Source organism: Clytia hemisphaerica, unplaced genomic scaffold (genome assembly GCF_902728285.1).
Source record: "Clytia hemisphaerica strain Z4C2 unplaced genomic scaffold, Clytia hemisphaerica genome assembly, whole genome shotgun sequence".
NCBI lineage: Eukaryota > Metazoa > Cnidaria > Hydrozoa > Leptothecata > Clytiidae > Clytia > Clytia hemisphaerica.
This window is the reverse complement of record NW_027103551.1, coordinates 1998228-2012408: the sequence shown is the minus strand read 5'-3', so window position 1 is coordinate 2012408 and position 14181 is coordinate 1998228. Positions and strand designations below refer to the sequence as shown.

Below are 14181 nucleotides of genomic sequence, written 5' to 3'. Positions count from 1 at the left end.
GGCCTATAGAGCCGCCTGGGCTTACGCTGTAAGCTTACAGCGTTTTACTGGAGCCTTAGTTAAGCTTATTCTGAGCTCCATACAGGGCTGAGCTGGTTCCCAATGTTCCTAAACCTCGTGGGACACTCCCTTGCAATGGATTATACCCATTGAAGTCCAGCGAAGGGGGCAGAACCGACGAATTTTCACTAAAATAGCTTTAAAACGCTTAAAAAGCTCTATTTAAGCGATTTTAAGGCTTTTTTAAGCAAAAAACGTAAAAACGCGACCTTATAAGCGAGTGAGCTACTTCCAAAGGCTCTAATTAGCATGTTTTCATGCTGCTGAAGCGATTTAGAGGGTTTAGAACCGGCTGGGAACAGTAGTTTTGCCAGAAAACCGGTTTTTAGGCCTACAGAGCCACCTGGGCTTACGCTGTAAGGTTACAACGCTTTACTGGAGCCTTAGTTAAGCTTATTCTGAGCTCCATACAAGACTGAGCTGGTTCCCAATGGTCCTAAACCTCGTGGGACACTCCCTTGCAATGGATTAGACCCATTGAAGTCCAGCAAAGGGTGCAGAACCGACGAATTTTCACTAAAATAGCTTTAAAACGCTTAAAAAGCTCTATTTTAGCTGTTTTAAGGCTTTTTTAAGCAAAAAACGTAAAAACGCGACCTTATAAGCGAGTGAGCTACTTCCAAAGGCTCTATATAGCATGTTTTCATGCTGCTGAAGCGATTTAGAGGGTTTACAACCGGCTGGGAACAGTAGTTTTGCCAGAAAACCTGTTTTTAGGCCTACAGAGCCGCCTGGGCTTACGCTGTAAGCTTACAGCGCTTTACTGGAGCCTTAGTTAAGCTTATTCTGAGCTCCATAAAAAGCTGAGCTGGTTCCCAATGGTCCTAAACCTCATGGGACACTCCCTTGCAATGGATTAGACCCATTGAAGTCCAGCGAAGGGGGCAGAACCGACGAATTTTCACTAAAATAGCTTTAAAACGCTTAAAAAGCTCTATTTTAGCTGTTTTAAGGTTTTTTTAAGCAAAAAACGTAAAAACGCGACCTTATAAGCGAGTGAGCTACTTCCAAAGGCTCTAATTAGCATGTTTTCATGGTGCTGAAGCGATTTAGAGGGTTTAGAACCGGCTGGGAACAGTAGTTTTGCCAGAAAACCGGTTTTTAGGCCTACAGAGCAACCTATTCTCACCCGTTAAAACAACGATTACCCTGTTTTGTGCAAAACCGCTAAAACAATGATTATCTCAGTTTTTGCGGCGGTGGTTCTAGCGTATAGCTTTCTGAATACTGTTGGAAAAAACTCTTGTCTATTGCTCATTCCGACATTTTAATTGTTCCGGGGGTTTTGCTGTTGGTACACTTTTGATGTTCCCTTTCTGCTTGCTTCTGCTAATTACGTATCATTATATGTCATACAATGGAATAATTAACCAAGAAGAAGGTATGTACAAGGGTAGAGAAGGTTATATGGAACAACAATTTCTCAGCCAGGCCAGGATTTTGTTATAACGCTATACTTTATATACTTATTTCAGAAACCTCTACTGCTGCCCTTTTCCATTCTCACCACTTCTGTACTACACTGCTGCCTGCATTGTAATCATGACCCTTGACAACCCAGTAGAACTCCCCAGAAATTTCGGGGTGAACTGGGGGAGGGGGGGTGACAAACTTAACCTATTGACCATAACCATCAGACAATCTCAATCAAATGGGATCGACGATCGAACCAGTCGAACTAAATCGAAACAACCCCAGAAAATATCACCCCCGCCTCGAATAATGGCCGGAAACCATGTGTCTGGACAGCCCCAAATCCATTGAATGGGATCTGACTTATTATAGCCAGACGATCTCAATCGACGATCGAACCCAGTCGAACCAAATCGAACGCAATCGACCGATTGAAATTTGATCGTCGATTCCGTTTGATTGAGATCGTCTGGCTTTATTCTTGCAGCTTCCCAACATCCAAGCTTTCAAATATCACAAGCCAAATGAGATTACTTTCGATTTCCCAAAGAAATCATACAATGAACAATCCGGGGGGTCAATGAATCGACGATCGAACGCAATTGAGCGCAATCGAACATCAATCGAACGCAATCGAATATCAATCGAATCTGAAAATTGCGGTAATGTTCGATTGGGATTCGATTGCGTTCGACTGGTTATCGTCGATTTCGTTCGATTGAGATCGTCTGGATATTACCCAGAATTTTGACATTCGATTGAGATTCGATTGCGTTCGACAATCGAATTTCAATCCGTCGATTGCATTCGATTTGGTTCGACTGATTCGATCGTCGATTTCGTTCGATTGAGATCGTCTGGATATTACCCAGAATTTTGACATTCGATTGCGATTCGATTGCGTTTGACAATTGAATTTCAATCGGTCGATTGTATTCGATTTGGTTCGACTGGTTCGATCGTCGATTCCGTTCGATTGAGATCGTCTGGTGATGTTTGAGAGCTTGGATGTTGGAAAGCTGCAAGAATAGAGCCAGACAATCTCAATCGAACGGAATCAACGATCGAACCAGTCGAACAACAATCGAACCAATCGAATATTACCCAGAATTTTGACGTTCGATTGCGTTCGACAATCGAAGTTCAATCGGTCGATTGCGTTCGATTTGGTTTGACTGGTTCGACTGGTTCGATCGTCGCTTCCGTTCGATTGAGATCATCTGGGTGTTCTGGATAATATTCGATTGGTTCGATTGTTGTTCGACTGGTACTGGTTCGATTGTGTTACTGCATTCGATTGTCTTCCTTAAAATACAAAGAACCATACAGCCTGTGTTTTGGTTTTGAATAGGTCCACGAATCAGACTAGAGCTTTAACGAGTACCGTGAGATTGGGTCTCAATTAGACAATCTCAATTGTGAGATTGGGTCTCAATTAGACAATCTCAATTAAACGGAATCGACGGTTGAACCAAATCCCAATCGAATATTGCCGCAATTTTCAGATTCAATTGATATTCGATTGCAATCCAATTTCAATCAGTCGATTGGGTTCGATTTGGTACGACTGGTTTGATCGTCGATTCCGTTCGATTGAGATCGTCTGGTCTACTCTACCATTTTAATTTTGATTAATTTTGTATTTACTTATTTTTTATTTTGTATTTATTTTTTATGTTTGGAAAAAAAATTTTACATCGGTGGTTGCCAAATAAACATATACAAACCCAATCCAACGCACTCAAACACAATCGAATGCAGTCGAATCCTAATCGAACGCGATCGAATATCAATCGAATCTGAAATTTGCGGTACTGTAATATTCAATTGAAATTTGATTGCGTTCGACAATCAAATTTCAATCGGTCGATTGCGTTCGATTGAGATCGTCTGGTTATAGCAGCTCCCTGATGGATTCTCTGGAAATTTCTAGGGCCAGGGTAGGGAATATTCCTGCAACGATGGGGTGATCTGGATGATCTGGGGGCCAGTCTGGAATTAGTGCACACAGTATAGTTCGCCAAATATATTTGACGTGAGAATGTGTAATCAGTGTAATCTGTTTCACCTGTTTTCACCATCAAAACATATCTGTTTGTTGCTTTTGCAGGGATTCCATACTGGTCTCTTATAACCCCAGAAACCCGGAAATTTTTTGATAACCCTGGAAGCCCCTGAATACCTCCGATTGCTCCCAGAAGGTCAATCAGGTCAACTAGATCAAAAACGCATCATTTTAATAGAGAACGTCAATTTTTAAATGCTGCTCAAAACACTAGATTTATTACTTGATTATTACAAAATCTTTCAAAATCATTAGTGCTCTTGTTACACAGCTTTTGAACAATTGAACCCAAAAATTTAGTTGCAATTTATGATAAAACAACGTTGCTGTTTTTAATCGTTCTTTCACTCACGAGGTTAAATTTTTCACTGAACGTTTTAACTCTAAAATGAAGAATTTCCAGCTTGCGGTTCTTCAGAAATCACTAATAAGGTGATAACATACATTTTCACTTCTAAGATGAAGTGCAAGTTACTTATGTTGTAATTAACTTTGCAATCGTGTACAATTCCATGGTTCTATTGTTTTAGATAAATTACCATGGTAACGGCACATGGATTCCCCGGAATATAGTTGGGAAGCAAATTTTCACTTGTGTGTTACAAATTATGTGATATGCTACCGTGAAGTAGGGTAATTTGCATTAGTGGAGGCTAACATGCATACCTTATTGGAACTAATTTTCGCGGGTTTTAATTTTAGCGTTTTTCGCGGTTTTTCGTCAAAATCGCGAAAATTTGATCCCGTTAAAAATTTTGAGAGTCGAAACCGCGAAAATTAATTCCCGCGAAATACAATTTTTTCCATTTTATCGAAAAATTTGAAAAATCTCTAGGAAATGAAAGAAATTTGTCCAAAAAAGGCAAAAACCGCGAAAATTCACGAATTCCAGAATGGAAAAAACCGCGAAAATTAAACCCGCGAAATGCAATTTTTCGGATATTTTTTTTCGACCGCGAAAATTAGTTCCCGCGAAAATTAGTTCCAATAAGGTAGCCCTCAAATGAATGACCTGACTGGTCCTTAAAATGCAAAGTTGAATAAAAACAAAAATGGTAGAGTAGAGCTGCGAGTGCAGCTGCGTGTTGTTCCTTTGTTTTGACATTTTGCTGCTTTGATTTGTCAGTCATTTGAGGGCTATGCATGTTAGCCTCCACTGATGCAAGTTACCTGACTTCACGATACTCATTTCAGAGCGTCAGTATAATAAGCCTTTTTCTAAATTCCTAACCATTGTTAACAAAAAATTAGTTAATGCTTGTTCATACATCATGAATCTCACTCTGTAGAGTTTTTTTTATGCATTTCAAGGCCTTAAAATGATACGTTTTTGATCTGGACTGGACTGAAGATCTCCTGGAACCCCCCCAGTTACCCCTTGATAACCCCCAGTTACCCCTTGATAACCCCGAATCACCCGGAACGTGATCTAGCCTATAGCAACCCCTGGTTCGCCCAGGAAATTTATGGGGCTGTCCATGGGTTGAAATTACAAGATACCCAAGATCCCATCATTCCCTCAGATGCACCTAAATCCCTTGAAACACCATCAACCCCGGACTGTCCTGAAAACTTGGCTATATACATCTTTACTGGTATAAACACACCATGATGAGAAGGAAAGGACAAATGGATGGACAGATCTGACCATTGGTACACACAGGAAAAAAAATACTTTTGTATCAGGACACATTGCTCCTGAAATTTTCAAGAGTGAATGAGTGTAATATTTCCCTTGCCCAGTCACATCAATTTCTATAAAAAATTAGCATTTTTAAATTGTGTAGATTGTCTAATAAGTAATAGTGTGTCTCAAAGGAGTAAACTTTTTAAGGCGTACTTGTTGCACCATTGACTTTTTGACCTAGTGGGGAGTTTTTAAATTTAGCGCACAATGTATACATTTCCTTATGCGCGAAAATTAGTACCTTATAATATAAGGTAATTAATTACCTGGTGTGGATAAATTTTTTTTATGACTTGATAGTACATTAGGTATACAACTTTTTTTAAGTGGGTTTAAAATTACCCAAAATGGTAATTAAAAAATCTACCATTTAAATGCAAAAAATATTATCTCTGACCAAGCCTTTACTCTGTGTGGACTTTTGGGGTTAGCTAATGACTGACTGACTGACTGACTGACTGACTGACTGACTGACTGACTGACTGACTGACTGACTGACTGACTGACTGACTGACTGACTGACTGACTGACTGAGACTGACTGACTGACTGACTGACTGACTGACTGACTGACTGACTGATGGACTGACTGACTGACTGACTGACTGACTGACTGACTGACTGACTGACGACTGACTGACTGACTGACTGACTGACTGACTGACTGACTGACTGACTGACTGACTGACTGGACTGACTGACTGACTGACTGACTGACTGGACTGACTGACTGACTGACTGACTGACTGATGACTGACTGACTGACTGACTGACTGACTGACTGACTGACTGACTGACTGACTGACTGACTGACTGACTGACTGACTGACTGACTGACTGACTGGACTGACTGACGACTGACTGACTGACTGACTGACTGACTGACTGACTGACTGACTGACTGGACTGACTGACTGACTGACTGACTGACTGACGACTGACTGATGACTGACTGACTGACTGACTGATGACTGACTGACTGACTGACTGACTGACTGACTGACTGACTGACTGACTGACTGACTGACTGACTGACTGACTGACTGACTGACTGACTGACTGACTGACTGACTGACTGACTGACTGACTGACTGACTGACTGACTGACTGACTGACTGACTGACTGACTGACTGACTGACTGACTGACTGACTGACTGACTGACTGACTGACTGACTGACTGACTGACTGACTGACTGACTGACTGACTGACTGACTGACTGGACTGACTGACTGACTGACTGACTGACTGACTGACTGACTGACTGACTGACTGACTGACTGACTGACTGACTGACTGACTGACTGACTGACTGACTGACTGACTGACTGACTGACTGACTGACTGACTGACTGACTGACTGACTGACTGACTGACTGACTTTAGAGAAGAGAAGGTTTTTTTTCAATCAATTTCCTTTGTGAGGCTTAATGTTTTACAAAGGGGATTCTGAAAGAAATTGTATCTTTAAACCATTTTCATGACTATGACCAACCATGAACAAGCTACTGATGATTTGGATGACCATGATCTGGATGATCGACTGATTGACTTGACAACAAACATACATACTTGTTACCCCATCGAAACGTAAGTGTTATATTTTTCAATTTGGAGTAGCAGCAAATTGTTATGAAGTTGACTTTATGAGAGCAGTCCAGAGTTAAACCCAGACTCGTCATAAGGTGCGATCTGGCTAAACCTGTTCAAAAGGTTTTCACCGTGGCATCTAAAAAAATGTTATTAATAGAATTGTTTTTTTTTTTTTTAGATGTCCATGCATTTCTGAGCTCGGAGGACTTTGATGAACCACCAAGTAAAAAACCAAGATTGAAAAAGGTAACCATCAAATTTCCAATGTCTGAAATGTAATGGCAGAGCAGTTGCTCTTGAGTACCCTACCAATTTTTTTTTTTACTCTCTATCGTTTTGTAAACTTTTGGAAACAAAAGTTGGCAATTTAGATTTGGCAAGAAATTTTAATTCTTTTTGATTCTTTTTCGTTAATATTTTTAATGTTAATGTAATAATTTGATAAGCTTCAATAAATGGATATAAGAAAATTAAACGATGATAAACTTAAAACGCTGTTTGTTTAAAAATACGCACCATTTCTTAAATTTAGTGTTGTCAAACATGCAAAGTTGATTTGCCCAGCATTGCAAGCAAAACATGTAATGCATGTGGGTCAAAACAAAGGATGAAAAGGCCAAGGAATGAAGAGGACCTGGACCAATACGTCCCTAAAGGAAAAATCGATCCTTGCGAACAAAAGTTCATAATTCGAAAAAGAGTATGTATATAACTTATGCATTCTTTTTCTTAATCAATATAGGTCAATGTTTCTTTTACCACCCTTATAAAGTTTTTTATTATGTACAGAATAATATTGTTTTAGTGATTCAAGGTTTTCTATATTTTCCTTCCTTGCTATTTCAAATTTAATAACGAAAATGTAGATTTCATGAACGCAAGATTTCAAAATGCTAACTCATTACGTAAATTTGGTTTGTTCATAGGTTCATTTTTAAACTTCTAAATATAACTAGTTTTTACTTTTTTACTTTAGTGCTATATTCTTAACAAAAAAGAGAACTATCATTGTGTAGTTCTCCATTTGAGTGGGACAAAAAGGGTGGCTGTCGACAGCTACGCGACACCTGGCTTTGCGCACGACTTTATGACAGGGCTCAGCGTGGAGTCAAGTAAGTTTGGAGATGTCATCAAGGACACATTCAAAACGGCGTATAAACGTAAATAGTTTTACCCTACATCCACTTATTATATGCTTTGGGGTTTTTGATAAGGAGTTTACTAGTTTATGCTTTATAGAGAACTTCTAGTGAGATTTTGACCTGGGGCCAGTCTGTTTCTAGGATCAGTGATCGTTTTAATGGGGGAGTCCGCTTTAGACCATGCTTGATTTACCTTTGATGTCATTTATTTTAGAATTCTTAAAGAAACAAGAACAATCGGAAGCAGAAAATGCAGACCCTCCTGAAGGTAAAGCAATAAAACATTTTTATGCACAATAAGTTTAACAAAGTTTTTAACTACACTGTCAATTGTATAAAAAAAACAAAGCTCAGAAATGAGAAAACTTTAAATAAAAATAAGGATATAATTGGCATCAGTTGGCTTGCAAAATCTAAATTTTTGTCAACCAGTAGTTGAAGGTACACTCCTTATTAACTTTTTTAGAATCTGATACATCACTTGATAATAACTTAAAATGATGATAACTTTTACATTTATGAAGGTTTTTTTTCTGTCTTTAACTAAAAAATCATTTTTTTAAATATTTTATGATTTTTGTAGGTTCAACATTTTCCGAAAATTACGAGGCACCAGAAAAGTTACAAACTCCAAAGCCAGCTGCTCCCGAATCAACAGTAACTGTTGAATCAACAGTTGAAGGTATTCCTTAAAGCTTTTTCAGGATCTGTTACTAATAATTCAAATTCAAAATAAATTCAAGTACTTCTGCATTTTATGAATTAGGTTTTCGTTAAACATAATTTGCATGAATCAAAGTTTTTCAGGAAAAAATATCTGTCTAAACTAAAAAAATATTTTTTTCTATATAATTATATGTTTTATATTTTTTTGTAGGTTCAACATCATTTTCCGACAATTACGAGGCACCAGATAATTTACAAGCTCTAAAGCCAGTTGTCCCCGAATCAACAGTTGAAGGTATGTGTCGTGAAACTTTGATTTAATTTTTGACAGTTTACTGTGAATCATTTTATTTCAAATCTTTTGACTAAAGGTTTTTGTTACGCAGTACTTTATTATTTTGTTAAGAAAATACTTCTTTTTGAATCCAACAGGAACAAATATTCGTAATACGAAAAAGGCATTTGGTTCTCTTAAAGTTTCCCCTCCTTCTGCCAAAGCTGTTCAAGGCGTGTTTGGTAACAACATCACTCATTACATATTATTGTTGGTTTGCCGTCACCCGACCGACCCTACCTCGATACCTGCCGACCCAAAAATTTTATTGCCATTTTAAAGAAGATTTTTTTTCCTTCAACTTCAAATAATAAAAAATCAAAACTCGTATCTTGTTTCTCTCAAGCATAAGAATCGTAAATTCCCTGCTAGCACTTCTGTTTTTTATTCAAAATTACCTAAATGTAAACAAACTGTTAACCCTTCCATGGACGAAAATTTCATAAATCGCCAAAATAAAAAAAAATTCCGACCGACCGACCCACCTCCAAAATCTAGGGTCTGGTGAAGGCAAACCAACAATTTTTTAAGCCCAGCCTTAGTATTACTTTTTTATCTACATGCCTTCCTTTGCTAAATTCACTATTCTTTCTAATTATTAATATTGAGAACCGGTCATGGAGAACAAGGGCTACGCTTTGCGTAATCTAGTTGTTCTGAGAGCTTTTCGAATGTTTATAGATTCGAATATTATCTCCAAAAAGTCTCCAGAGTCAGAGTCAGCTGCTGTCACACAATCACCAGTCCAAGGTATACCTCGTTGAACTTTGATTAAATTTGATATTTCTATCATTCTCTTTATGCAAAATGTTCTGAGGGAAAAATGTTTGAAGTGCATATAAAATAACAACTTCCTTTCAAATTTAACAGCTTCAGGTTCACGAGAGATACCATTTCCCTGGCCATCTACGGCCCAAAAAATCGTCGAAGGTGTACTTGGTAAGGTTTTTATTATTCCGATTGCTGGGAAATGTTATAAAGGTCTTTAAAATGTCTTTTCAATAAAGTTTCTCGAAAAATGTAAACGAGCTAGACAAGAGACATAGAGGTTTCTAGAAGTTTCTAGAGGGACCCCCTTAGGTAAGAGGACCCCCCCTTAGGTAAGAGGACCCCCCCTTAGGTAAGAGGACCCCCCTTAGAAACTATGCAGAGAACGCGAAGAGAACGTGTCGTCTTTTTTTTATGTTGAATAAGATGAAACCAACGAGTTCGTTTTGGACATCAAAACGAGGAATTTTCATTTTGAGTATTATTATACGAATCAATCAAATCATGATTCAAATCTTGAATTTTCACCATGGTATATTAAAGAAGAGATAATTCCGTGTGTCTCCAGGCTATATCTTTTTTTGCTATTTTTATCCTTTGACTTTGTACATTTTTATTTCCCTTAAATGCTACATCCGTCATTATACTTCAAACAGCTAATTAAAATTTTCTTTGTATTTTAGAACTTTCAAAGAAAGAAGTAAAGGCTGGAATGATTGTTCCGGTGTATGCTAACCCCGCCCATCCATCAAACGACTCCTTCTGGTTGTTTCTGTTGTCGGCAGTATCAGTTCGAAAGATTAAAGGGGTCTATTTGGAAAGAGATAAATCGTCTACGGGATATATTCTTGGGCAATCCGAAAGCCTAACATGGAATTGTATTGTGCGAAAGAATACTACCCACAAAACGTTTTACGCGGTGGAGATGGCCCATAAAGACGGCGTTTATAATTTACCATCTCTGGGAACTCAGTTCTTAAATATTAAAACAAATTAATTTTTGGGCTAATTTCGCGGTTTTCTTTTTTGTTTTACGCTAAAATCCCCTAGGAAAATGAAAAATGTTTACAAACCTTAATTAGGTATATGGCATTTGAATTTATAAGTGTAATGGAATTTCATTTTCCAAACTTGTATTGAGTTTGTCCTTTGAGATTGGTAATGATTAAGTTTTTCTTTAGTCTTAGATGAAATTTGTTCGATACGTGAGATACGTGACTGTCTTAAATGGCAGTCAGCCTGTCCCAAGCCAGGATAAAGACAGAGGGACCCAGAGAGGACTAATTATCTTTTCATTATAACATCGTCCCTCTAAGAGGAAAAAGAATTCGGCCACTCTTTGTTGTTTGTAGAGCTGACAGGAGAAAAATTTAATTTTTTCATACTATATATATTTGCCTAGTACATCAGGATGTGCGAGGATGTCTACTGCCTGGTGTCTAGTGCAGTCGGCTCCAAAGGAGTCTAAGGTGTTTACACCTTCGTTGATTCATTTTCTGTTTTCTTCTCCTGTCAGTCTACCTGGAGTTTGTTGACATCTTGTACAGGTCGCTGGGTTAATGTCGCCTGACTGTCTTAAATGACAGTCAGCCTGTCCCAAGCCAGGATAAAGACAGAGGGACCCAGAGAGGACTAATTATCTTTTCATTATAACATTGTCTCTCTAAGAGGAAAAAGAATTCGGCCACTCTTTGTTGTTTGTAGGTCTGAGATGAGAAAACATTTTATTTTTTCATACTATATATATGCTGCTCTGCCACCCAAATCTCCTGAAAGAAATTCTTTGAATTTCTTCACATATATTATGTATTGATAAAAAAAATTCGTTTTCCATGGAACTGGGCTAAAATAAAAGTTACACCGCATCACTTTTATAATACAGGTCATAATATGAATTTATTTTCGAATCCAAAGCAAAAAACTAAACATAAATCCGAGTTTCATGCACTTTGTACAATCGTCAGATGTCTTCTGATGTTATCGGGCGATTGGACAAAGTGCATGAAACTCGGATTTATGTTTTATTTTTTTGGATTTGAAAATAATTCATATTGAAAAAAGCTCTGTGTGTTCACCATTTATTATTAATACAGGTTACATTAATAATAACAATTCAACCAAAGAAATAATGCCCAAGTCCGGAAAGTACAAGCTTGGTGGCCCTGTGGTAAGTACATTGTTTCAAAAATCTAAGGTGTTATAACTGTCATAATTTGGGCTTATTTCAAAAATCTTCTTCTTGCAAATAAACTGTATAAGCCTGTAAGCCCTTTATATTAGAATGTTTTGTTTTAACTTCAATTTCGTTCGTTTTTACAGATTGATCGTAGCAAACAAAGTGGAACCTGCCGTGTCAAAGATTGTAAATATTATCACAAGTTTCTCAAAAATTTGAAAGGGCATATCGAGCGTACGCACAGTTTGACGTTGGCAGAACATAAAAAATTGCCTCCGTCATTGCTGGGTATTGCCATAAAACAAAACGAGGGTAAAGATTATATGAGGTACAGGGTAGCAGAACCGTGCCAAATTGAGGGCTGTAAAAAATTTATGAAGCCTTTTAATGATCTTACCCGACACTTAAGAATTTCGCACGATCTTACTAGAAAAGAGTATAATGAAAAAAGGTATTTTTGGGTTTTACTAACTTCTACTACTTTTCAGTTCTAAAATTCAGCGTTTTCAAGTATTACAATTTCGAAAGAATTAAAATGATTATAATGTATGCAAAACTTTAGCTCTACTCTATTCGTACTAAGGGAGGGGGTGTTCATGATGTGGGACTGATAGCTACTGAAATAAAAATGCTATGCCAAGAATATTTTGTGTCTTTTCCTAACGAATAAGGTTAAATCAATTTATCTTTTTTTAGAAAACTTTCCATGGCCAAGGACGTTATTATTAACGAAAATATGAATGCTTCAATAACAGGTGATTTTCAATAATTTAGCTATGTGAATTTAAATTTAAAGAATCTCGCTATTGCAACAATGAGTTTCTTTAAAATAAAATTCTTGTCGTTTGACTGGAAAAATAGTTTTAAACTAGTTCATTTGTATTGTAATTATACACTCCTTCTACTATGGTTTTATAGGTATGCCAAGTGAAACGAACAATCAGGACTTGACAGCGGTTGACTCGGAAAACCAAAGTGATCCGGATTCGGACAAAGAAAGTCTAGATTCAGACGAACGGAGTGTGTTGGATTCAGATGTCCCTCCTTCTTCACCATTCAACCCGGAAGAATATATATTTTTTAGGTGATTTGATTCGATCAATAATATCTTGAAAAGAAAAAAACTTCCAATCTATTATTTTTTCTTTTCCATTCAAACATTTGGGGTGTTTCAGAACAGAACTTATTCCTCGTAATGTGATACCTTGAAATAACTGATTTTAGCGTGAATTTGATTTGACTTACAAATAGCAAAAACACCTTTAAGGCAGGGTTCAAACTCCATTTGGCGGAGTTTGGCTTAAAAACCACCAAATTTATCTCCCTCCAAAATTAGCTCCAATGGGCTCTTCCAGAAAAAAATTGTACATGGGGATGGAGGATAAAACAATTTTTAGTGATTTACCCCCCGAACAGGGTGACTTTTGCCCCCCCCCCCGGACAATAGGCTTTACCCCCCGGACAAGCATCTGCTGACCCCCCGGACGAGGCAAATTTTGATGATTTTTTGCTACCCCGCGGACAAAATATCCTCCACCCCCCATGTACAATTTTTTTCTGGAAGGGCCCAATATGATTTTTGTCCTGGGTACCAAAATATCTCATATAGCCCTGTATACAGGGGTTAGTATGATAATAGGGCTTGTACCGTCCAATTTCGGTAGATTCGAAACGCATTTTGAAATTTTTGTTTTGAGTACCAAAATATCTCAAATAGCCACGTATACAGGGGTTAGTATGACAGTAAGGCTTGTATCGTTCAATTTCGACAAAATGAGAACGCATTGTGAAAATTTTTGTTTTGAGTACCAAAATATCTCAAATAGCCACGTATACAGGGGTTAGTATGATAGTAAGGCTTGTATCGTCCAATTTCGGCAGAATGAGAACGCATTTTGAATTTTTGTTTTGAGTACCAAAATATCTCAAATAGCCACGTATACTGGGGGTAGTATGATAGTAGGGCTTGTATCGTCCAATTTCGGCAGAATGAGAACGCATTTTGAATTTTTGTTTTGAGTACCAAATATCTCAAATAGCCACGTATACAGGGGTTAGTATGATAGTAGGGCTTGTATCGTCCAATTTCGGCAGAATGAGAACGCATTTTGAATTTTCTGTTTTGAGTACCAAAATACCTCAAATAGCCACGTATACAGGGGTTAGTATGATAGTAGGGCTTGTATCGTTCAATTTCGACAGAATGAGAACGCATTTTGAATTTTTGTTTTGAGTACCAAAATACCTCAAATAGCCACGTATACAGGGGTTAGTATGA

General features: G+C 37.7%; 2 protein-coding genes across 5 annotated transcripts; both read left to right on the top strand.

The window, feature by feature from the left end:
• Positions 1 to 1407: 1407 nt before the first annotated feature.
• On the top strand, positions 1408 to 10736 carry LOC136800106 (uncharacterized). Its single transcript, XM_067056716.1, has 10 exons — positions 1408 to 1441; positions 6996 to 7063; positions 7350 to 7517; positions 7794 to 7977; positions 8174 to 8227; positions 8543 to 8641; positions 8837 to 8920; positions 9641 to 9709; positions 9830 to 9898; positions 10411 to 10736. The coding sequence occupies exons 1-10, from the start codon at positions 1408 to 1410 to the stop codon at positions 10722 to 10724; spliced, it is 1143 nt and encodes a 380-aa protein (XP_066912817.1). The 3' UTR covers positions 10725 to 10736.
• An 810-nt stretch (positions 10737 to 11546) lies between these two features.
• On the top strand, positions 11547 to 13027 carry LOC136800251 (uncharacterized). 4 transcript variants are annotated; one of them, XR_010845687.1, is made up of 4 exons: positions 11547 to 11894; positions 12047 to 12089; positions 12600 to 12658; positions 12822 to 13027. XR_010845687.1 is itself a non-coding variant. In XM_067056873.1 (4 exons), exons 1-4 carry the CDS (start codon positions 11856 to 11858, stop codon positions 12989 to 12991), a joined length of 453 nt encoding a protein of 150 aa, XP_066912974.1. In that variant the 5' UTR covers positions 11547 to 11855; the 3' UTR covers positions 12992 to 13027. The 4 variants fall into 4 exon arrangements, 2 of the variants coding, with proteins under 2 accessions (XP_066912974.1, XP_066912973.1); XR_010845686.1 differs by having other exon boundaries at positions 12047 to 12215; XM_067056873.1 differs by having other exon boundaries at positions 12047 to 12231.
• The last annotated feature ends 1154 nt before the right edge of the window (positions 13028 to 14181 follow it).